Raw genomic sequence first — 24,728 nt, forward strand, 5'->3', positions numbered from 1 at the left:
CTTCTCTTAAATTATTTAGTTATTTTTGTTCATCTATTTGTTATTTGGTATAAAAGTAACACAATATACGATTAATTCAAGATTTCTATTTATTATACTATTATTATTATTTATAAATAAATTATATAAAAATAAGCGATTCAACCCTTGACCCTTCGAGCCAACCGGTTGAACCTTCTAAACTTATTATAGTGGATCGATGCGCGGGTCGGTTCTGATAACACTGCTCCAGGGAATGCTTTGCTTTCCAAAGTTCCTTTGTTTTGATGGTTTGCTCAAAGATTATGAACCCTGTCCGGGGCAGTGTGTTGGGGGCTGTTTTGGGGTTTCTTGTGCTATCCTGTCTTGTTAGTTTGGTTTTGGTCTGCATGAGTTGCCTTATCTTAACTGAGGAGTTCGGTTTTGGGCCTCGAGGTTTTCATGACTGCTTGGGCCTTCAGACTTGGATTTTCCAGCATGTTTTGGCTGCTCTGGTGGAGATGGACTTCTGATAAGGGGCAATTTTAGTTTTGTTCCGTCCCGATTGATTGTTGGTGTTGGCCGCAAAGACCACCTGTCGAAGTGGGGTTGTCAGGAGTATGGTATTGGGCCTCTGGTATTGGATGGGAGTCATGGTAAAGTTATAAGCAGGGTCGGCCCTGCCCTTTTGGTGGCCCTGGGCATATAATTATTTGGAGGCCCTTTATTTGGAGCTCCTCTCTGCTGATGCAACAGTTAATAAAAAAACAAAAAACAAAAAAGTTCATCCTCAAGTGGGGAAAAGAACAATATATTTTTTAGTTAAAAAAAGTAGAAAAAAAGAAGGTGGCCAGCACAATTTTAGATAAAAAGTCGATCAATAAAGACAAAAGCTGGCAGTGGAGCGTGACAGTAAAGTAAGTACTGATATGACAGGCACCCCGAATTTCTTCATATATACAATACTTTTTCTTTATTTTCTCGATCCATCTTCATCTTTATCGCCATCTCAATCATTTCTGGCAAAAGTGTGTTTTCTCTCTAACGGAGATCAGAAACTATGCTGAGACGCCCATGCACCATAGCCTCAAGATCGCAGTCCAGGCTTGCTTTGTTCAATGAAGCTGAAATCATTCCTGACTGTAGAATCGACAAAACGATACAGCGAGAGGTCATCAACAAATGGGCGATGCGCTACTTGAGGGAGCATTCCTTGTTGTTTCTAGTAGATCCAGATCTAGAAAATAACTTACTGGTGTATCCTCAAATCATTCGCTCTTTCTATCACACTCTCATCGAGCTACCACGAAGCGAGCGAACAAGGGATCAACTGGTTTATCAGGTCATTATAGCTAGTGTGAAAGTTCAATTCACAACAGCAGATCTGTGTTGCTGCTTGGGGTATCCACCAGTAGATGATGAGCCCACTGGATCTCGACAACCGATCTGTGCATCAAAGTAGAAGATGATTGATGATATGTGTGGGGGAAAGAGGAATAAACACAACAACGCTACACGCCGCGCCTACTTGCCTTCAAAGATGTGGTTGTTGGATGATGCTGTTAGGGAAAATCTGTGTCCTATTGGCCATGAGCAAGAACGACGGGGGAAATTCTTGTCAGTTTTATACTCTATGTATAAAGGGCGTTGGTTTGACATTGGAAAGATCTATTTGGCCACGATCTTCAAAGCCAAATACTTTGTGGAGAAGAAGCCAACAAAGGCAGGAAAGTTATTTTTCCCACGGCTTATTACAAGGTTGCTTTTGTTCAAAAACATTCGACCTCCTCAGCCTCAAGCATTTTCAGGATATCAGGTCACCATGCTAGAAAGAAGGACATGGCGTCAGAGCATCAACCATTTGAAAACAACTTCTGCAAGAAAGAAGCAGACCTAAGAAGATCCCTCAGCATCACCACTTGGAGATTTCTCATCAGCAGTTGCAGCGTGTCCACAATCAGATCGCATGCGTGCAGCGATAGCCCGGCTAGAGATGGGGCTACAAACACTAGAGGATGGACAACAAAGGCTGGAGCACATGTTGGCCGCACTCATGGATATGATACGAAAGTGAAAACATAGCAATCCAACAGTCAGACATTTTGGGGAGTTATGTGAGCAGTTTGAGGAATTCCATGTTGATATTGTGGAAGATGATCAAAACTTTGCTGTTAAGCCTTGCCATGTCCTCTAGGTTTTAAGCTCAGTAATGAGCATGTCTTTATTTTACTTTGATAACTTTCTCTAATACAGCTTTTGCATGTTCAATATTTACAGTTCCCATGTTTTTGATGCCCTGTTACACTCATCATTCCCACATTTATTTGCCTTTATTTGTCCATCACTTGCAAATTCCAAATCTCACACATTCCATTTTGACAGGATTGAAATTGATGATAATGAAAAAGATGAGCCTGATGAAAAATTACAATAGAATGTTGCAATTAAACTTTGTTTAAGTAATTAAGTGAATAAGTGTGTACTTATATATATATATATATATAATATATTTATATTGGGCCCCCCAGATTGGGGGCCCTGGGCGGTTGCCCAGGCCGGCCCGTGCTCAGGGCCGGCGCTGGTTATAAGTTTGAGATGATTGTAGCAAAACCAGAACAACATAAGAATTCATAACTAAAACTCTAAAAAAGAAGAAAGGAACTATGTTTATCTTAGACCATTGGACTGTAATCTTAGAGACGTGTTAGACTTTAAAGTACTAGAAAAATCAAAAAAATCTAGATGTGATCGTTAAACTCGCACGAAAAATTGTACTGGAGAGATCGACTGGAGAGCTTATCAAAAAAAATGGGCAGGGCTTGACTAAAGATTTTGGACAAAATGTATTGGGCTAGATTGGATGATTGAGCTTTACCTTCCTATCCAAGCCCAACCCAAATACAAAAACATTTAGGTTAGGGTTTTTCATGAGAATGTGTTTAGATGGTTTTTAAGGAAGGATTGTGGGGAAAACCTTGCTCACCAATTCGTTGGAGATTTAAGTTCAAATATTCATAAACAATTAGGTGCAAACCAACGCTACGCGCGTTCAATTGATAGAAAACACCTCAATTTGATTAAAGAATATTCATAATAGGACTGCCCTTCTTGAAAGCTACATTAGAAAGTACTACATCTCTATTTGTTGGATCTACATCCATCTGTATACATTGCTTTCTGTTTTGAATGAAAAATAAAATGAACATTATCAGTGAGCAAAACTTCATTGCCACTAGACAATAAATTTATGATTAACTCGCTTTAGGCCAAAACAATAATACATGACATTGGTGGAAATCTAATCAGCATAATCAATATGTCATTATTATATCCTTTCATGAATTTGCTAATGAATCAAACTCCAAACTCACCAAGATGTGAAGACTACAAAATCGGCTATTGTCCAAATCTTCCGAACCAAGCATCAGCTAGTAAGGCGCTCCAATCAATGGTGTTAGTGATAGGAATAGTATGTTAAATGCCGTTATTTTATGTAATATTCAAACTCGATTTATTTATTTGAATAAAATATATTTAGCATTTAAAATGAGAAAAGACATATTGGCATCAGTGTCTTTTATTCTATATGGTATATGAATTGGTGTGTAGAGTCTAAGCTTGCACACGAAAGATCAATTCATAAGTTTCTATCGAATATAAGTAAGCGATCACAGCTAAGACGGAATTGGACAATCCGTCAGCTTGGCTGTGGTATAGTATTTAAGTATACCTATCTTGGTTACGGAGAGCGGCAAAGCTTGAACTTACTATACCGGTACACTTGGAGTGTATTGATTAGGACTACGTGTGAGTCAATTTTCTCAGTCTGACTATATGGAAAATTGTACACTCACACAAACGTTATAGAATTGTTCATATTCTTAATTTATTAAAGATTATTAGTACATGTGCATTTAATGTATGGGACTTTGATTTACTAGAGGGTGAGGTTTTTTTTGTACAGGCCAACAAACACCAAGTGAGTTGGGTCACCGCATTAATTGTACGATGGAAAATAATCTGTTAATAAAATTCACGTCCAATTATGGATTGATGATACCCTCTTGAGAATGCTTATAGGATTTGAGATTGTGTCAAAACCCTGCAGGTGAATTTTAATTAATCCGACACATTCAAATAAGTTAAGCAGTAAGATCAAGGAAATATTTAAAGATGTCAGTGGCATATTTAATTGACGGGTATCTGCAACTTAACATGAGGAATTATAATATTTTAGTGGAATATATTATAATTTATGAATTATAATTATGTCCATGGGTTTGGGCTGATAATTAAATTCATAGGAAGCCCATGTTTTATTTTTCCTAGTTGGTCCCCATTGTAGCCCAGAAGCCCAATACTAGAAGATACAGGAAAATCAAAACGGATCGGAATTAGGAGGGGGAGAGGCTTAGGGGCCGGCCCACCTAGGGAGAAAACCCTAGGTGTGGCCAAACCCTATAAATACACACATAGTGTGTGTTTTGTTAACACAAGTTTTGAGACACCAGTTGGCCTCTCTACTCTCTAATCGTTTCCACTAGTTTTGGTTTGTGTTCTTCAGGTTCTTGGAGAAAAGAGACCACCCTCTCAATCCAAGCGTGGGAATTGGTGCATACGGTGGAAGATCCACAGGTTTGAGCTTAGTATAAAACTCGCTGACTGCATCCTTCGTTCCTGATTATTAGAGATCAAATCAGAGAGATCTCAAGGTATATAATCTTCTTGTAATTAATTGATATATGGTTTGTGCTATGGTGATTAGTATTTGATAAGAAATTTTTGAAACCTGTCTAGCTATCGTTTATGTCTATGAGGTCCTTATACGCTTTCACTGCGTTGCACGTTTCCAACAGTTAGAGCTATCATCAGGTAAGTGGAATCCATATAGCCATGTGAACAATATCACTTTGCAGACTCCATAGCACTCACAGATGGGGCCTTTATAAAATCATCCTTATGTTAAGCTAGATCCAAGGTGTTAATTGATAGGTGTGATAATACCTATTGTTTTTGGTAGGAATCTCCCCCTCTTAAGCTTCATTTAAATAAATAATGAGTGTATTTATGTTTTGATTTGTATTTTTTGATAGGTTGATTGCGGTTTGGATGAAAAGTGATGAAAAAAGGGCTGAAGAAAATGTCCACCGACCTTCGTGTGTTCAAATACTTATAACTTTTTGTCACATTATCGGAATCAAGCGAAATAAAAGGCATTGGAAACTAGACATCTCAAGCTTTCCGTAGACGCTAAAATCGTGCAAATCGGACGTCGTATGGAGATTTTGGAAGCATTCCACGCCTAGGCGCAATATTTGTGCACGCCCAGTATCACTTGTGCACGCCCAGTCCAGCGAGTTGGGGCGTGAATTTGAAGTTGTGCACGCCTAGGATTGCGCCTAGGCGTGCGCCTAGGCGTGGTGCGCCTAGGCGTGAATACAACGCGCCTAGGCGCACAAGACAGTTTTTTGGGATGTTTTAATTCGCGAACTTGCCGAGCCGCAGGACACTTTTTAACCTAGAACTGATTTTCTGGGGAGCGAAACCAGAGGGGGAAGGCGATTCTTGGAGCTAGGAGGAGAGATTCTTCAGCTCAACTTGGATCTACTCAACTAATTGGGTTTATTCATGATTTTCTCATCTCTCCTTTTGTGTTTTTCTCTCATTATGTGTAACTAAATCTCTTGTGCCAAGGCTAGGATGAAGCCTTGGGTTTGATGACTTTGTTTATGACTTGATTTACATATATATGAGTTGATTTGGGTATAAATCTTGTGTTTCTATGTTTGATTGCAATTTCTTCATGCTTGTGGTGTTTGGCCAACACTTTAGGTTTTTGGATGAAATTGTTTGGAGAATTTGCTTAGACAATAATATGTCAAGTAGATTATGCTTCTTGAAACACTTGATTATGAATGTGTCTCCCTTTAATTAGGTGACAATTTTGTATGAATCCTAATCTCCATAGAACTCCATAAATTCCTATGCATGTTTAGACCAATAAGATGGCTAGAATGTATTTAGGAATATCCGACCTAGACCAATAAGATGGCTAGTAATCGATTTTAGGGAGATTTGGCTTAAGTGCGCTAAAACCGACTTAGGTACGGATTCGTTATGCCCGAATTAGCAAATATGTGTGTGAATTTATGTCATTCCAAGTCATTTCCCAAGGGGGATTCCGAAGCCTTGGTGTTCATCTCATATTTGTTAAATCATCTCATTTGCATTAGTTGCATCCTAATTCTAAGAAAATACCAAAAACACTTTGCTCTTTGCTTGTTTTAGTTTAATTACCAAACCAAACAATCTTGAGTTGAATTTTACTTTTGATTGCATTGTCCATATATACATACAAATAGACATTTGGATTAAACATAACACCGTCCCTGTGGATTCGACCCTTGCTTATCATTGTGCTGTAGTCGCCGACTAGTACACTTGCTAGTAAGGTTAATTTAGACCCAACAAGTTTATGGCGCCGTTGCCGGGGACGGTTGCTTATATTTGATCCATTCTTGTTTATATACATAGATACTTACATACTTAGTTTAGCTCTTTCTTACTTGATAATTAGTGATCCTTATACTTTTCTTTCTTGTTTGTAGTTCATGCAAGGAAGGCGTTCTCAAGATACAGAAATTCTTCCTGTCGATCTAGACTTGGAACGTGCATGAAGGAACAAGAGAGACAAGGATTTTCTTGAGGAGAAATCTTCCACTCGTTCTATCTCTCCTCCTATATCCAGCTCTAGTTCATCTAGTGACAACATTTTGGGAGAACATTCTGAACAGGAGAGCATGGCTGAGAATCGTGAGGAAGTTGGCAATAATGCCAACAATGCAAATGCTCCGGTCACAATCATGGACTACTCTATGCCACAATTCTCTACTAGACAATCTTGCATCATATTACCAACCATTCCGCCAAATCTATCTTATGAGCTTAAATGTCATGTGATTAACATGCTCCCATCATTCTCAGGAGCGGAAAATCAAGATGCTAGTGATCACATTGATAATTTTCTGGAAATTTGTGGCACTCAAAAAATTCAAGGCATATCTGAAGAATTCATACGGTTGAAGCTTTTTCCTTTTTCTCTTAAGGAAAGTGCTAAGATCTGGTTCAAGACTTTGCCACCAAATTCTATCACTTCTTGGGATCAACTTTCTGCTAAGTTTATTCAGAAGTTCTATACTCAGTCAAGGACACAGAGGCTTCGGGATCAGATTTTCCATTTCAGACAGAACAAGGGAGAACCACTTTTTAAGGCTTGGGAGCGATATAAAACTTTATTGATTGGTTGCCCACATCATCAATTCTTGCCATGGCAGATTATATCATACTTTTACCAACATCTGGCTGATGAATGCCGCCATAGGTTAGATGCAGCTGCTGGAGGAAATATTATGGCTAAGGAACCGACTGAAGCCAATGAAATTATTGAGACTGTGGTAGCAAATTCCTCACAATGGGATAATCGTGATCTTGATGCTCCTAGACATATGGTTTATGAGGCTAGTGCTTCAAATTCAGAGATGGCGTCTGTGGCTAGGAAATTGGATGCGGTAGTAACTTTGCTGAGCAGAAATTTGGAGCATTGTGGCATTTGTGGAGGCACCGATCATCCTACTCATGTATGTTCTAGAAGTGGGACATTTCCTGAAGCTGAAGTTAATGCAGTTCAACCTTTTCATAGGCAGCAGAATGATCCATTTTCTCACACATATAACCCAGGATGGAAGAATCACCCAAATTTCTCCTATGCTTCATCCCAGAATTTCAATCAAGGGCCCAGACCTTGGCAAGCTCCACGACAAGGACCACCTTCTCAAGATGCAAAGAAGTCTGCTATGGAGGACCTTATCACCCAACTTGCTCAATCACAAGTCACAATGCAGCATTCCCAAGCAGAGATGAGCAATTCAATGACTCAGTTGCAACAAACTGTTTCCAGCAATACTCAGTCCATCGCAAAGCTTGAAATGCAAGTAGGACAACTTGCTCAGGCTTTGAGTGAAAGACAACCGGGAAAGCTTCCAAGTCAACCTGAGGTAAATCCTAAACAGCATGAAGATGCTAATGCTATTACTGTCTTGCGAAGTGGGAAAAAGGTGGACAACAAGATTGAATATAAAGGGCTTGATGGTGAGAGTCATGATGAACCTACAGTGGTGGTACCGAGTGCTCCCACCACACCTCATGTTGAGAAGGAAAAGCCGGAAGAAGAGGTTATTCCAACAGTGCCTTTTCCATCTCGTCTTGCACCGGCTAAAAAACACAAGTATAATCGGGACATTTTTGAAGTTTTGAAGAAAGTAGAGATTAATATTCCACTTATTGAGGCAATTAAGTCTATTCCCGCATATGCAAAATTTTTGAAGGAGTTGTGCACTAACAAAAGAAAGATTGGTGATCATGAAGAAGTATTTCTCTCCGAAGAGACAAGTGCTATTTTACAAAAGAAGCTCCCACCCAAATTAAAAGATCCGGGTAGCTTTACCATTCCTTGTATTATTGGAGAGAAAGAAATTGAAAAAGCCTTGATGGATCTTGGTGCGAGTGTGAATATCATGCCTTATTCTGTTTACACTACATTGAAGATCGGTGAGTTGAAACCAACATCAGTCACTCTCCAATTAGCGGATCGCTCTTTAGTGCATCCTTTTGGGCTAGTTGAAGATGTTCTAGTGAAGGTGGGAGAGTTTGTTATTCCGGTGGATTTTCTAGTGCTTGATATGGAGGGTGAACCTAATCCGGGAAAAGATGTACCAATCATTCTAGGCCGCGGTTTTATGGCAACCACCAACACCATCATTGATGTCAAGATGGGAGTTCTCACTATGACAGTTTTTGAATAAAACTATTCAGTTTCGGCTCTTTGAGGCCATGAGACATTCTAATGATTCAAAGACTTGTTTTTGGGTGGATGTGGTGGATAGAAGAGTCGACATGGAGCTGCATAGAAATGATAAAACCATTGCTTTGGAAGCTTTTCTAGTGGGAGATATTGAGAGGACTCTGGACAATGATACTCAAGAAGTTGTAAACATGTTTGAGGCTTCTCCTAGTTATCAACACAAGTGGCGTCCGACCTTTGAAAATTTGAGGGACTCTCCAAATCTTGAGAAGCTAGTACCATCTATAGTGAGTCCGCCAGAGCTAGAGTTGAAGCCTTTGCCCGCACATTTGCGATATGCATTCTTAGGTAACTCTAAAACTCTTCCTGTTATTATTTCTTCTAATCTTTCTCTCTTGGAAGAAGAGAAATTGCTCCGTGTTCTCAGGGAATACAAGAGTGCAATTGGGTGGACCATTGCGGATATTCGTGGCATTAGCCCCTCTGTGTGCATGCATCGCATTTTGATGGAGGACGGAACTAAAGCCACTAGAGAGGGACAAAGAAGATTAAATCCAAACATGAAAGAAGTTGTCCGGAGTGAGATTTTGAAGCTCTTGGATGTTGGCGTTATTTATCCTATTTCTGATTCCAAATGGGTGAGTCCAGTCCATCTTGTGCCGAAGAGATCACTTCCCATTACCTTTTATTGATCAGATGCTTGAGAGACTGGCAGGGCATGAGTATTATTGCTTCCTGGATGGTTATTCTGGTTATAACCAAATTGCCATTGCTCCCGAAGATCAAGACAAGACTACTTTCACTTGTCCATTTGGAACATTTGCTTACAGTCGGATGCCTTTTGGCTTATGCAATGCTCCTGCAACATTTCAGCGTTGCATGATAAGCATCTTCTCTGACATGGTGGAGCGTTTTATTGAGATATTTATGGATGATTTTTCTGTCTTTGGGTCAAGTTTTGACAATTGCCTTCAAAATCTATCTATTGTGTTGAGGAGATGTGAAGAAACCAATTTGGTGCTAAATTGGGAAAAATGCCACTTTATGGTGCAACGAGGAAATGTGTTGGGGCATATTATCTCCAAAAATGGGATTGAAGTTGATCCGGCAAAGATAGAGCTTATATCGAAGCTTCCTCCTCCGATTAATGTGAAAGGAATTCGTTCTTTTCTGGGACATGCAGGGTTCTATAGGAGGTTCATTCAGGATTTTTCTAAAATTGCTAGGCCTTTATGCAACCTTTTGGCCAAAGATGCAGTTTTTCTATTCGATGAAGCTTGTATGAGGGCATTCGATTTGTTGAAAGAGAAACTTACTACCGCTCCAATTATGATGCCTCCGGATTTTTCTTTGCCATTTGAAATTATGTGCGATGCTTCTGACTTTGCCATTGGAGCAGTGCTTTGTCAACGAGTTGACAAGAAGTCTCATGTTATATATTATTCAAGCCAAACACTCAATGATGCTCAAGTCAATTATACCACCACCGAGAAAGAGTTGTTGGCTATTGTTTTTGCCTTGGACAAGTTTCGTCAATATTTAGCATGCTCTAAAGTGATTGTCTACTCTGACCATGCAGCATTGCGGTATTTATTGTCAAAGAAAGACTCCAAGCCACGGCTCATTCGTTGGGTACTGCTTCTCCAAGAGTTTGATTTGGAGATTCGGGATAAAAAGGGGTGTGAGAATGTAGTTGCTGATCATCTCTCTCGGCTCGCTATCAAGGAAAACGGTGAAAGAGATATGGATTTCAATGAGACCTTTCCAGATGAGCATTTATTTGAGGTCGAGGAAGTTCCTTGGTATGCAGATATCGTTAATTATCTGGTAAGCCGGAAGTTACCTCCGGGTATGACCACACATGAGAAAAACAAGTTTCTATCCTCCATCAAATATTACTATTGGGATGATCCTTATTTATTCAGATGTTGTCCTGATCAGATTATCAGACGATGTATTCCGGTTAATGAGCAAGAAAGTGTTCTTCACTTTTGCCACTCTCATGTGTGTGGAGGGCATTTTGGGGGGAAGAAAACTTCTGCCAAGGTACTTCAATGTGGATTTTATTGGCCCTCTCTGTTCAAAGATGCTCATTCTTTCTGTTTGACGTGTGATCGATGCCAACGAACCGGGAATATTTCAGCAAGAGATCAAATGCCATTGAACAACATATTGACTATTGAGCTATTTGATGTGTGGGGGATTGACTTCATGGGTCCATTCCCCAATTCCCATGGAAATCTATATATTTTGGTGGCGGTTGATTATGTGAGTAAATGGGTTGAAGCTCTACCGTGCAAAACCAATGATCATGGTGTGGTTTTGCATTTCTTGAAAAATATGATCTTTGCAAGGTTTGGAACTCCAAGAGCTATTATTAGTGATGGTGGATCGCATTTTTGCAACAAGTACTTTGAGAAGTTGATGAAAAAATGTGGGGTAACTCACAAGGTTGCTACACCTTACCACCCGCAAACGAGTGGCCAGGTGGAGATATCGAACCGGGAGATCAAACATATTCTTGAGAAGACGGTTTCTTCTAGTAGAAAGGACTGGAGTATTAAGCTTAATGATGCTCTTTGGGCTTATCGGACTGCTTTTAAGACTCCTATTGGCATGTCTCCTTACCGGTTAGTCTTTGGGAAGCCTTGTCATTTACCGGTAGAGCTGCAACATCGAGCATACTGGGCAATCAAGGTTTTGAACTTTGATCTCCAGGAAGCTGGCAATATGAGGAAGCTCCAACTTAATGAGCTTGATGAGCTGCGGAATGACTCCTATGATAATGCTAAAATCTACAAGGAAAAGACCAAACTCTTTCATGATAAACATATCTCAAGGAAGGTATTTGAACCAGGTCAAAAAGTCTTGCTGTATAATGCTCGCCTTCGATTTTTTCCGGGAAAGCTTCGATCAAGGTGGAGTGGTCCGTATGAGGTGATTAAAGTTCTTCCTTATGGCTCTGTATTTATCAAGGACCCTCGCACAAGTTTTGAGCAGCAAGTAAATGGTCACCGCCTCAAGCCCTATTTTGAGACCTCTTTTGATATGGAAAAGTACAAGTTACGCTTGGAAGATCCTCCATCCCTTTGAAGATCTTAGCACCGCCACGTCTGGCTGAAGACATTAAACTTAGCGCTATTTGGGAGGCAACCCAATGCAGTATATCCTTTTGTGTATCCTTTTCTTCTTTATCATTCTATTTTTATTGGCAAAAATTTTGTGTGGATGTTAGTTTGCATGTGCTGAAATCTGGCTGCAGGAAAATTGAAATTTCTGGGCAATATGTTACAGCCAGACCACGCCTAGGCGTGCATATCCACGCCTAGGCGCAACTTATCACCACGCCTAGGCGTGGACAATCCACGCCTGGGCGTGTCTATTTTAAAAAAAAAAAAAAAAAAAAAAAAACTCTTCATTATATACCACACAATCTGTACACAGTCACATACCCACGCCGAGCTTTCTCTCTACCGCGTGCCTAGGCGCACCTCTCCAATCCTCGCCTAAGCGACAATCTAAGCGCATCAGGTATGTAATAGTTTCTTCCACTTCTGTTTTTTTTTTGTGATCTTTGCGTTCTATGCTTGCTCTATTCCAAGCAAGAATTGAAGTGAGAGAATTGCAAAGTTTGGCAATGGCATCTCCTAATTTTTGGAAGTTTAGGGCTAAAGTATGGGATATCTTGGTTGATTCTCTCATTCTGAGTCATGTAGGACATATTGGTTGCCTGATCTGCTGTTTTTGTGTACAAAGTGTGGGATTTGGTGCTTGAAGCTCGGGTTGCCATGGCAACCCGTGCGTGTTGGGGAAGAAGGGACCACGCCTAGGCGTGGTTCCCTCACGCCTAGGCGTGAGTTCGCCTAGGCGTGGTTCACTCCAGCCTAGGCGTGAGTTCGCCTAGGCGTGGTTCACTCACGCCTAGGCGTGAGTTGGTCTTATCTCATACCATCTTTTGTCATCTTTCTGTGCAGTATTGCGTTAATGATTATCCCTGCTATTCTTAATTGTTTTACATTGCTTTTGCAGTAATTATGCCGCGTCAAAAGCTAGTGGCATCCATGCGCAAGAAGCGCACTTCTCGGTTCACAACACCTCAGCCACCTCCTGCAACAGAGGGGTCTACTTCTGGAGCTGCCATTGATTACTTTGACATTGCTACTCTTGTGCCGGAGGTATATTTATCTGCTGATCTGTTGAACAAGGTTGGGGTAAGAAGTGAGCCTTTCGGCCGGCTCCGCCACTTTTGTTCTTTCATTGCTACCCCGGATGTTTCTTCTGCTACTGATGTTCCGGTCTATCCAAGCCTGGTGCGTGCATTCTATCGCACCGTGGAAGCAACAGGGCCTGGCCTCTACCAAGCTATATTGCCTTCCAGGATGATTACTTTTTCTGCTGCTGATGTTAGTGCCAGTATTGGACATCCTACTTCCCAGCCTCCTGATAGTGGTTTCCAGCCACCTATTCCTTCTGCCCAGCTGGAGGATCATGAGTGGATGGTCCAACATTTTACTGGTCGGCGGGGAAAATTTGTTCGGAAATCTGCTCTTCCGCAGGTTATGTATCTTGTGGACCGGCTAGTGCATGGTAACTTATGGCCAACTGGGCACCAGAGTGAGAGGAGGGAGGAGGCCTTGGAGATTCTTTATTGTATCTGGACTGGTACTTGGTTTGATCTTGGCCACTATTATATTCAGTCCTTTTTGGCTATCCGTAGGAGCGTGGAGGACACCAAAGTCAAGGTGAAGAGGCTCTTTCTGCCGCGGATCATCACTCGCTTGCTGACATATCTCCAGGTGCTACCTCTGACTCTGCAGTCTGTCTCTCTTCCCATGGAGGCGTATGATTTGAGCAACTGGCGTATTAGTATAGCTCGTATTCGCTCTGCCCCTGCTGGGAGAGCTCGATATGCTCCGGGTGTGCAGCAGTTTGCGGAGGAGGACGAGGATGGCGAGGAGGAGGATACCGCTCCGAGTGATGCCGATGCTGCTGATCATGATACTCGGATCAAGGAGATGAGCGACCAGCTGACTCGTCTTGAGCACACTTTCCAGTCTCATGCTGAGTATGTCCAGCAGCAGTTCCAGACTCAGGGTCAGCAGATTACTGATGTCCTATCCATGCTCCAGGAGATGCGGCGCGACAAAAATCTCACTTATGTTCGCCGCAAGACCTCTGGTGGACCCACTCAGTAGTTTCCCCTGCAGGTTGTATTGTTCTACGCTTGTCATCCATTTTATTTTGTCCCGATTATTCCTCTCTTATGCTTTGAGGACAAAGCTTGTTCTAACAGTGGGGTGGTTGGGTAGTCTTATTTTATGCTGCTGTTATTAAGGTCAAGTACTATGGATGATGCCCTCTTATTTTCTGTTAATCTGTGCGTGGATGGACTCCCTTATGTTTCATATTTAAGTTGCGAACCCATCTTGTCCCCTTATATGCTTGAGGAATCATTGATGCCTACTTGATTATTTACGAAATTGATTCACTTGCATTGAAATGTAGTGGGGTATGACTTGGTTGGATATATGTGTTGAATGTGGATTTTCTCTTAGATGAGCTAGAACATCATTTCAGTAATATCATTGGCACTAGTTATTTGTATACAAGTAAAAAAAAAAAAAAAAAAAAAAAAAAAAAAGCTTGAAAATGATGAAAATCATGTTCCGCTCATGTGTTTTTGCTGAGTAACCGGGGCTCTTGTCTAACCAACTTGAGTTTCGCGTAAAAAGGTGAGGCAGTCATGATGAACATACTAGGCCTGCTTAACTTCGAAACCTTGTCAACTCGAGAAATTGATCCGAGGGGTGCTTTGTCACCTAATGCCCTAAACCTACTGGTTGGGAGTCATTGGTTGAGAACTCGCTACATGGGTTGACTAGAAAGTTTAATGGAGTGAGCATTGCACGGTTCTAGATAAAAAAAAAAAAAGAGAAAACCTTTAGACAGAGTAGTATGTATATAAATAAATGTGCCTTGGTATCATTGTTTGGTTGTTCTTGGGATTCTTGGAATGTGACTATGTTTAGCATGTATAAACTCTTGGAAGCCACATTTTTATGCATTTCCTCTTAGCACTGCATGCCATCTAAAAAAAAAAAAAAAAATATTTAATTGAGTAGGCTGAAAATTTTCCATGAGTATATCATGCGGATGAAGTGTGGGGTGTTTGATATCTTGAGACTGAAACGTTTGTGGGTGTCGTTCTTGTAAGCCCTCAGGAGACACAACTCCTCCACTAGGGACACCTAGGGGTTTAAAGGCTTGTTGCATATGCTAAATGCAACCGCGATTCCTGCGTTAGTGAGTTAAGATGTTAGTGGTACATGTACTTAATCTAGTTTTACTTGAGGACAAGTAAGGTTTAAGTGTGGGGTGTTTGATAGGTGTGATAATACCTATTGTTTTTGGTAGGAATCTCCCCCTCTTAAGCTTCATTTAAATAAATAATGAGTGTATTTATGTTTTGATTTGTATTTTTTGATAGGTTGATTGCGGTTTGGATGAAAAGTGATGAAAAAAGGGTTGAACTGAAGAAAATGTCCACCGACCTTCATGTGTTCAAATACTTATAACTTTTTGTCACGTTATCGGAATCAAGCGAAATAAAAGGCATTGGAAACTAGACATCTCAAGCTTTCCGTAGACGCTAAAATCGTGCAAATCGGACGTCGTATGGAGATTTTGGAAGCATTCCACGCCTAGGCGCAATATTTGTGCACGCCCAGTATCACTTGTGCACGCCCAGTCCAGCGAGTTGGGGCGTGAATTTGAAGTTGTGCACGCCTAGGATTGCGCCTAGGCGTGCGCCTAGGCGTGGTGCGCCTAGGCGTGAATACAACGCGCCTAGGCGCACAAGACAGTTTTTTGGGATGTTTTAATTCGCGAACTTGCCGAGCCGCAGGACACTTTTTAACCTAGAACTGATTTTCTGGGGAGCGAAACCAGAGGGGGAAGGCGATTCTTGGAGCTAGGAGGAGAGATTCTTCAGCTCAACTTGGATCTACTCAACTAATTGGGTTTATTCATGATTTTCTCATCTCTCCTTTTGTGTTTTTCTCTCATTATGTGTAACTAAATCTCTTGTGCCAAGGCTAGGATGAAGCCTTGGGTTTGATGACTTTGTTTATGACTTGATTTACATATATATGAGTTGATTTGGGTATAAATCTTGTGTTTCTATGTTTGATTGCAATTTCTTCATGCTTGTGGTGTTTGGCCAACACTTTAGGTTTTTGGATGAAATTGTTTGGAGAATTTGCTTAGACAATAATATGTCAAGTAGATTATGCTTCTTGAAACACTTGATTATGAATGTGTCTCCCTTTAATTAGGTGACAATTTTGTATGAATCCTAATCTCCATAGAACTCCATAAATTCCTATGCATGTTTAGACCAATAAGATGGCTAGAATGTATTTAGGAATATCCGACCTAGACCAATAAGATGGCTAGTAATCGATTTTAGGGAGATTTGGCTTAAGTGCGCTAAAACCGACTTAGGTACGGATTCGTTATGCCCGAATTAGCAAATATGTGTGTGAATTTATGTCATTCCAAGTCATTTCCCAAGGGGGATTCCGAAGCCTTGGTGTTCATCTCATATTTGTTAAATCATCTCATTTGCATTAGTTGCATCCTAATTCTAAGAAAATACCAAAAACACTTTGCTCTTTGCTTGTTTTAGTTTAATTACCAAACCAAACAATCTTGAGTTGAATTTTACTTTTGATTGCATTGTCCATATATACATACAAATAGACATTTGGATTAAACATAACACCGTCCCTGTGGATTCGACCCTTGCTTATCATTGTGCTGTAGTCGCCGACTAGTACACTTGCTAGTAAGGTTAATTTAGACCCAACATTAATCTCCATATAACCCAATACAGAAAAGGCAAGAAACACATGAACATTTTTTGTTGCTAAAGATGGTTCACTATGTTAAATCCAGAGACAACCGAGAACTCACAAGTTACAAACCTATAAGTCGAAGTTGAAATGGAGAACTGACAGAGTGTAACTTTGTGAGAGCTCTGAGCATTCTGTGCTTAGCCATTACCAAATAATTGAAAGTTTTGACCCAAACTCAATAGTGAAAATTAGAAGAAGATGAACCCCAAGTCGGCGTTGAAGCCAAATTTGAAATCATAATTTGTCTTACTCCAGAAGCCCCAAACCGTATGTGAGATTAAAATCACCTGTACCCATAAACACCAAGGGACAACTACCAGCTCAAGCAGACCCACATGCCACAGAGTAGGGCACAGGTAATGGATAGTGCATAACAATATCGATAAAACCATACATACGCTTATAACAGAGAGAAGCATGAGCACATACCAAGTTACATAAGTAATCATAATAAAAGAATAATCACCCATCCAAGGTTTCGGAGCTGCATATTTAAGAGGGGTTTTATAACGTTATAGATTTCTCTAACACAATCGAAGAGGCATTTCTCTATTTGAATCGAAGAGGAGTTTTTTTTGTGTGAGGCGCTCATCCATGTAGACTACTTTGATTCTCTTCTCACAACGGAAGATATATAGTTGTGAAGATTTTTTTTTACGAATTCATCCCTCCCGACCCTGATGCATAGTATTTAAGTATCGTTTGGTAATCGATATCTTAGGTTTTGTAATTTAAGATGGAGGAGCAGTGGTTCGTTTGGAAAGAGCAAAAGGTGAATAGGTTAAATTGGGACTGAATCCATCTAATTTTTTTATATGTCTAGATACACCAAAAAGAATGAAAGACGAATCTTGTTTGATATATAAACAATCGTGTATGATGGGATGACAAATTATAATTATTTATCACATTCAATGTTTAAAATCAATGCAGTGTATGACTTTGAGAGCACACATTAAATTGAATTTAGCCCATTTAAGATTTTTTTTTAAAAGTATTTTCCACATGCAGTTATGGATGATTACTTAAAATGATGTGACCTCACAAAAAATGAGCAAAACTTTCTCTGAGCTATAACTCTATAGTATTGTATAGATATTTATAATATTATTGTATAGATATCTATAGGACGGAAGCTTAGAGAAAGTATGCCCACATTTATGTCAAGCCACGTAGACGGTATGTTGTATCTATACCTGTCACGAGGAAAATCTTTAAAAAAAACATATCATGAATGGACTCAAGTAATGTGTGCTCTCAAAGTCATACACTACATTGATTGTCGATATTAGATGCGATGAATAATTAATTTGGTTAGTATTTAAGATGCGGCTTAATCCATTGAATGTAACTGAATAATCAAGAATTTAATGTGATAAATGATTGTAATTTGATTGGTATCTAAGATCTGGTCTAATCCTTTGAATATAACTGAATAACCATTCTTTAGGGATGTATTAGACATGCAAGTTCGCTCATTGGGCCCAAAAAAAAAAACAAAATTCAATCCATCAGATAAAATAAATTGCGTGTGCAATGAATGACCTTAGTCATTTTATGGTGATATTTTACATGCATATTCATTTATTAGGAATGAAAAGAAAAAAAATCATCAATATTCAATCCACCAAATCAAATAGAAATATGTATACATTTAATGGCCTTGCATGCTCTCTCACTATAAAAGAAAAAGTATTATTTACATTACCTTTAGTCACGCATCACTAACACATTTCTTAACAATTTGAGGTACGCCAATGCATGCAGTATAAGAACCAAAACTCATTTGGCTAACCATTTGAGGTATGCAGTGTACAACTTCCTCTCTTTTGTTTCCTCTCTTGGAATACACATGATTTAACATTTTAAATTCTTTCTTTGTCATATTTACTTATTTATAATAAATATATATGCCTATAGTGTTCTTATGAAATTTGCCCAAGTTGTTGTAGACAATGTGTATGCCATATTCGTCATTCGCCCTTCAGCATGCTGACAAAAAAAATAAACTACAAACAAGTCAGACTTAGCAAAAAAATGTAAATATTGAGAAAACGTAAAAGATAACAAATAAATCAATTCTTATTATTAGTCCTTTCGACGTATCTTATTCTTTATGGAGAAGGTAATGCAACACTTCGTTCAATGCCAAGGTCTTTTCAGATGTCAACTTGAGTAGAACTTTGCTTTTACCCAGAACTTTTGTAGTTCTTGAGTCTCCAAGGTAGACTACCTCCTCTTCATCCCCTACTAGAGTGTAGGAGGAAAATGTTGGACCTATGGTCCTATATGTCTAATTTTGATGATATTAAATCAATTATAAATGATAATGAAACATTAAAGCAATATTTGATTTATATGAATTGAATTTAAATGACTATATTTTTGAGATAGTGCTGGAAATTAAGTTTTGAAAACAAACATACATGTACTAAGTTAGAGCATCAATTTTCCAATTATCATATCTTAACCAACTTAGGTCCAAATGACTTGAAACTTGAACCACATGCACATGAAGGTTTAATATATGTTCTAGGACTATAATCATGAGAAATTAAGTGCATCACATATATATTTGGTCATATGCTTAAATTCCGCCAAAACTAGGTTTTACCTAATTTTGTGCATATGTGTTATTTGTGAACGTGGTGAACCAAATGAACTCCGATTTAAATGAAATTTCGTGTGCATCTTAGTTTCATCACTATGAACATATTTGATTTAGTAAATTTCAAGAGAAAAGGTCATTTACACTGAGTTTGCAAAATGACTTTGAATTTACACTTAAAATTTATCGGTTTTACTATTAGTGATCTAATTGCTTGGTTGAGTGACCAAACGATTTCCGATTGTTATGAAATTTTACATGGACATTCTAATACATATAAAATGATTTATCATGCAGTAATATGAATTTTCTGGGTTGTTTTTCTAATGTAATTAACCTATGCGCTCTATATGAAGCTCTTTGAGCTTACATGCAATTGGGGAGTTCTACCTCCTATTTCCTTGTAGGTTAATCATTATTGTGGTCTCATATGGCTCAGAATTCAGTATGTTCAAGTGTGGTCGAAGTCCTGTTTCTAAGAATGAGCTTGGAGCTCTAGGAAACTATGAAAAATCCTATATTTGCCAACTTTCCACTAAGGCATTTAATCAAGTTGAATGAATCAAACATTGAGGCTATTGGTTGTGGTCTTCATGGAGATACAACTGTTTTCAAACATGTGGGACAAACCTTTTCCTCTCTATCATTAGTGATATATTCTTGTTTGACATTTTCACTCAATACATGTGCTACCAAGAAAGTTAGGATTGGTGCAATCAAACAAGATCCTTGACATTTTCACTCAAGACATGTGCTACCAAGAAAGTTAGGTTGGTGCAATCAAACAAGATCCTTGACTAAGGGATCACTTTTGAAGTCCTTGATTCAAAATGAAGGGACAAGATGGCATAGTACAATTTACATCCATGGTTGAGAATTAAAGAGAGTTTGAATGGTCAAGATTTGAAGACATACATTGATCAAAGGGTTGTGCTTGTGACAACACTTATGGAAGAAAGGTACAACTTGACTTCTCTCAAGCTTCCAACGTCTATATGCTCTATGGAGGAGATTTGTTTGCTCAAATCATCAATGACCAAGATTAGGAGCTGCAATGGATGGTAGAGATCAACTCTTGAAGTTTGATCCAATGGTTGCAAGCATAGGAGAGAATTGCCTTTAAAAGAGAATCTTCCCTTTCATACAACTTGGAGAAACAAATTGAAAATTATCCTTGAGAGAAACCTCTTGCGATCAAGTTCATCAATCATCAAGCTTTCTTGCTATTTGCTACAACAATCTTCTCCAATACAAGCCTCTACAATCAAGGACTTCTCACTACTCTTGCTTTTGCAAAAGGGAAGTTCCTATATCCTTTAGGCTTTGTTTGCTTACAATCCAAACCTCTTTTGTTCTTAAAATCCTATCTTTGAGAGTGTTGCTGTAATCTTGAGAGTTCCACACCAAATACCTTTGAGGTAACCTGTGAGAACCTTGGCTGAAAATCCCATTGAGAAATTCCCTTTGTTAGGGCATATTGCAAACATTGAAGTTTGAGGGAGTTCTTAGAAACCCTTGGTTGTAAAGTTTGAAGATTATCTTGAAATCTTCAGTTTTAAGGGTGACCTAAAAACCCTTGTGAGTTTTGTGGAGCTCTTGAGAAAACCACATCCTTAGTGGAGGTTGAAAATCCTAGGTTGGTGAACCTAGGTAGTAGACGTAGGAGAAGGGTCTCCGAACTACTATAAATCGTTGTGTTAATTTTTTTTTTGATTGCATTGTTTGCTTGTTGATTGAGTAAGTGTTTAATTGTTTCCTAAACTATTTTGGTCATTGCAAGACCTTGCATTAAAACTGATTTTCTGCCCTTGAGTGTTGATCATTTGCTTGAGGTTGTTAATTGCATTAGTGGAGGTTTCTCTAAATCATTAGGACAAGTGTTTTGAATTGCAGAATTTTCTGAAACCTAATCTGTCCGTGAATAGCAGACTGCCTTACACTTTGAATTTTGTTCTGAAATTTTGATATAGTGTTTATTAAGGTGTTGTGACATTGCATATAAAATTTCGTTGCATTTCAACATAATTTGATAGGTGAAATTTGAGTTGAAAAAAATCTGTGTGCTACTTGTTAATTGTCATTAATTTGTTTAAATTGAAAAAGGGATTCCAATTGGAATTTGGGGACACAATTCACCCCCCCTCTTGTATTAAACTCGATCCGTCAGAAAACACATCTTTACCCGCACAAATGTGTCGAGTCGCACCAAAATCTACCACTCAATCTTTGACATTGGTTTCCATGTTAACTTGAGAAATGACTGCAGCTATTATGTCTTTGCTTCGACCAAGTTTATACTTAGCTTAGGGAAATTGTCATTTCTCACTCTTTTTCGACATTGAGCTGCATGATGTCGTGGTTTGCCACAAACAAAACAATTTCCTTTCCTTTTCTTATAGTTAGGATTATTGGCTTTAGGCTTATAATCATGGAATTTATTTTCATACCTCTTTTGATGAGATTTTCCTTACACCAAATTGGCATTGGATACCATCTCCTTGGTTTTGACAGCTTGCAACTCCTTCCTATTTGCTTTTTGTATGAGTGTGAGTAATTAAATCTTCTAGCGACAATTGCTTGTGCTTGTGCTTCAATTGTTGCTTGTAATTGCTTCAAGAACCAGACAGCTTCTCTATCCACACTCCAGCTATGAATCCCTCTCGAAGATCAATCTTCTCCCCCTTCAAGCCCTCTAAAAGCTTATGATATTCATTGATTTGTTCCTTCATGTCCTTATCGTCGATCATCTCCCAACAATAAAAATTGCCTACGATGAACTGTTGCTTGCTAACATCCTCGACAGTATACTTTACGATCATTGACTTTCAAATATCCTTAGCCTCTTTGTAGCTACAATACATATCGAATAGGTCATTAGAAAGAGTGCTTAAAATGGAATGTCTACAAACCTTATTTTCATGAGTCCACGCTTCAGTGAATGGTTCTGGCTTAGGATCGGAGGGAACCCAAGCAACACCATGCATGTCGAGAATGCTAAAAATCCTCTCTTGCCATCTTTTGAAATTGATTCCATTGAAAACCTCGATCTTTGAGATGTTAGGAAATGGCTTGGCATATTCATGGCAAGAACTATTGGTACAGTAGCACCAACAGTTTGAGTAGTGACGTCGGAGACCACGGTGGAAGGGACTTCTCTGGTAGTAACAACGATAGGATCGACACCAGTAGGATTTGTAGAAGCCATTATTCTTGAGATTGTTGGAAAAACAATGAAGAATTGATGATTAGCTCGAGGCGTGCAAGCACTATCCTCAAGAATAATTTCAGCACAACCGACTATTCCCCAGGATTCAACGAGCTCTTCCTACTTTTGCAGGGCAACAGGAATCATCTAAAATTATTATATTTGCTTGAGACCAAACTAAAAAAAGATGTGGATGAATAATCCTTTTGAGGAAAAACATGTCGAGAAAAATAAGTGCTTAAGAGAGAATGTTTTGAGCCATTTCTTCTCTTCTCCCATTCAAAATATATATCATACGTATATATCATATTTGGTCTTAAAGTGAGACCTTTTAAAAAATTTAAAATTGTCTTTAAAACCATTTAATAAGAAAATCAATATTACTTTTTCTCAAAGTTGGAAGAGTGGAATAATCTTATTACCTTTTCAATATGTCGTGATAGACTAATTATATACAGAGAATAATGAAATATTTTACAGAGTGATTTTAGGAACTAATCATTGACTTCTTTCTACAATTAAACTCCTATAATCTTGCTGAATCTTTGAATTGACTTCTTGCTTGATATTATACAGCTGTGATCTTCTTGCTTGATATTATTGACTTCTTGCTTGATATTATACAGCTGTGATTTGACACTCCCCCTCAAGTTGGTGCATATATGTCTTTAATGCCCAACTTGCTAAGTGAGCTGTGAAAGATTCTGCCTGTAACTGCTTTGGTGAGAATATCTGCAAGTTGATCTTCAGATTTAACAAATGGTACCTCAATGATCTTGGCCTCGAGTTTCTCCTTAATGAAATGTCTGTCAATCTCAACATGCTTGGTCCTATCATGTTGCACTGGATTACGTGAGATGTCTATTGCAGCCTTGTTATCACAATACAATTGCATTGCTCCTTTTTGTTTGAACCCCAATTCTCTCATCAAATTTCTTATCCAGAGTAGTTCACATATTCCATGTGCCATACTCCTATATTCTGCTTCAGCACTTGACCTAGCCACCACGTTCTGTTTCTTACTACACCATGAGACTAAATTGCCTCCCACGAAAGTAAAGTAACCAGATGTTGATCTTCTATCAGTAACTGAACCGGCCCAATCTGCATCTGCATACCCTTTAACATCAAGATGAACATGTTTTGAGAACATCAATCCTTTCCCCGGGGCAGATTTAAGATATCTCAGAATTCGAATCACAACATCCATGTGAGCCTCTCTCGGTGCATGCATAAATTGACTTACGACGCTAACAGGATATGCTATGTCAGGTCTTGTATGTGATAAGTAAATCAACTTACCAACAAGACGTTGATATCGTTTTTTATTGGTAGGTACTTGTTCAGCATCTTCATGAAGTTTAAGATTCACCTCCATTGGAGTCTCTATTGGTTGGCAGGCTAACATTCCAGTTTCGGTTAGAAGGTCAAGGACATATTTTCGTTGTGATAGAAATATTCCTTGCTTTGAACGTGCCACTTCAATGCCCAAGAAATACTTTAGTTCGCCGAGATCTTTCATCTCAAACTCAGCTGCTAAATAATGTTGCAACGCTTCCTTCTCTTCTGGGTCATTCCCTGTAACTACCATGTCATCAACATACACAATGAGTGCAGTTATCTTACCTTTCTTATGTTTCAAGAAGAGAGTGTGGTCAGAATTGCATTGTTTGTAGCCAAAATTCTTCATTGATTTGCTGAACCTTCCAAACCATGCTCAGGGTGATTGCTTCAATCCATAAAGAGACTTTTTGAGTTTGCATACCATGTTGCTCTGACTTGGCTTCATCTTGCATCCGGGAGGAGGATCCATATAGACTTCTTCTTCTAGGTCTCCATGTAAAAAAGCATTTTTTACATCAAATTGATGTAAAGGCCAATCTAGGTTGGCTGCCAATGAGATAAGTACCCGAATTGTGCTGATTTTAGCTACAGGTGCAAACGTCTCCCAATAGTCAATTCCATATGTCTGAGTATACCCCTTCGCCACCAGTCTTGCTTTGTATCGTTCAATTGCTCCATCTGCTCTAAATTTGATTGTATAGATCCATCTGCAGCCTACTGTTTGCTTCCCTTCTGGCAAAGGAGTCATCTCCCAAGTAGAATTCTTTTGGAGAGACTCCATTTCGTCATTCATGGCTTGAGTCCACTTGGGATCCTTAAGAGCTTCCTGCACATTAC

The 24,728-nt window shown here is 39.1% G+C and overlaps 1 protein-coding gene and 1 non-coding gene across 2 annotated transcripts; one reads left to right on the forward strand and one right to left on the reverse strand.

The window, feature by feature from the left end:
* Positions 1-199: 199 nt before the first annotated feature.
* On the forward strand, positions 200-11,911 carry LOC120009530. Its single transcript, XM_038860154.1, has 8 exons — positions 200-347; positions 456-614; positions 1,014-1,213; positions 8,073-8,189; positions 8,830-9,460; positions 10,071-10,265; positions 10,467-10,827; positions 11,074-11,911. The coding sequence occupies exons 1-8, from the start codon at positions 200-202 to the stop codon at positions 11,909-11,911; spliced, it is 2,649 nt and encodes an 882-aa protein (XP_038716082.1).
* On the reverse strand, positions 7,173-7,279 carry LOC119983979. Its single transcript, XR_005464816.1, has one exon. It is a non-coding gene; the product is annotated as a small nucleolar RNA R71 (small nucleolar RNA).
* Positions 11,912-24,728: the final 12,817 nt, after the last annotated feature.

Source organism: Tripterygium wilfordii, chromosome 2 (assembly GCF_013401445.1).
Source record: "Tripterygium wilfordii isolate XIE 37 chromosome 2, ASM1340144v1, whole genome shotgun sequence".
Taxonomy (NCBI): domain Eukaryota; kingdom Viridiplantae; phylum Streptophyta; class Magnoliopsida; order Celastrales; family Celastraceae; genus Tripterygium; species Tripterygium wilfordii.

Bases quoted from the DNA above. Each gene is read 5' to 3' on its own strand.
- LOC120009530 (XM_038860154.1), top strand. From the start codon at position 200: ATGCGCGGGTCGGTTCTGATAACACTGCTCCAGGGAATGCTTTGCTTT. The intron at 615-1,013 runs GTAAAGTTATAA...AACGGAGATCAG, and splicing joins GGTATTGGATGGGAGTCATG to AAACTATGCTGAGACGCCCA. The intron at 10,828-11,073 runs TGGAGGGCATTT...ATATATTTTGGT, and splicing joins TTTTGCCACTCTCATGTGTG to GGCGGTTGATTATGTGAGTA.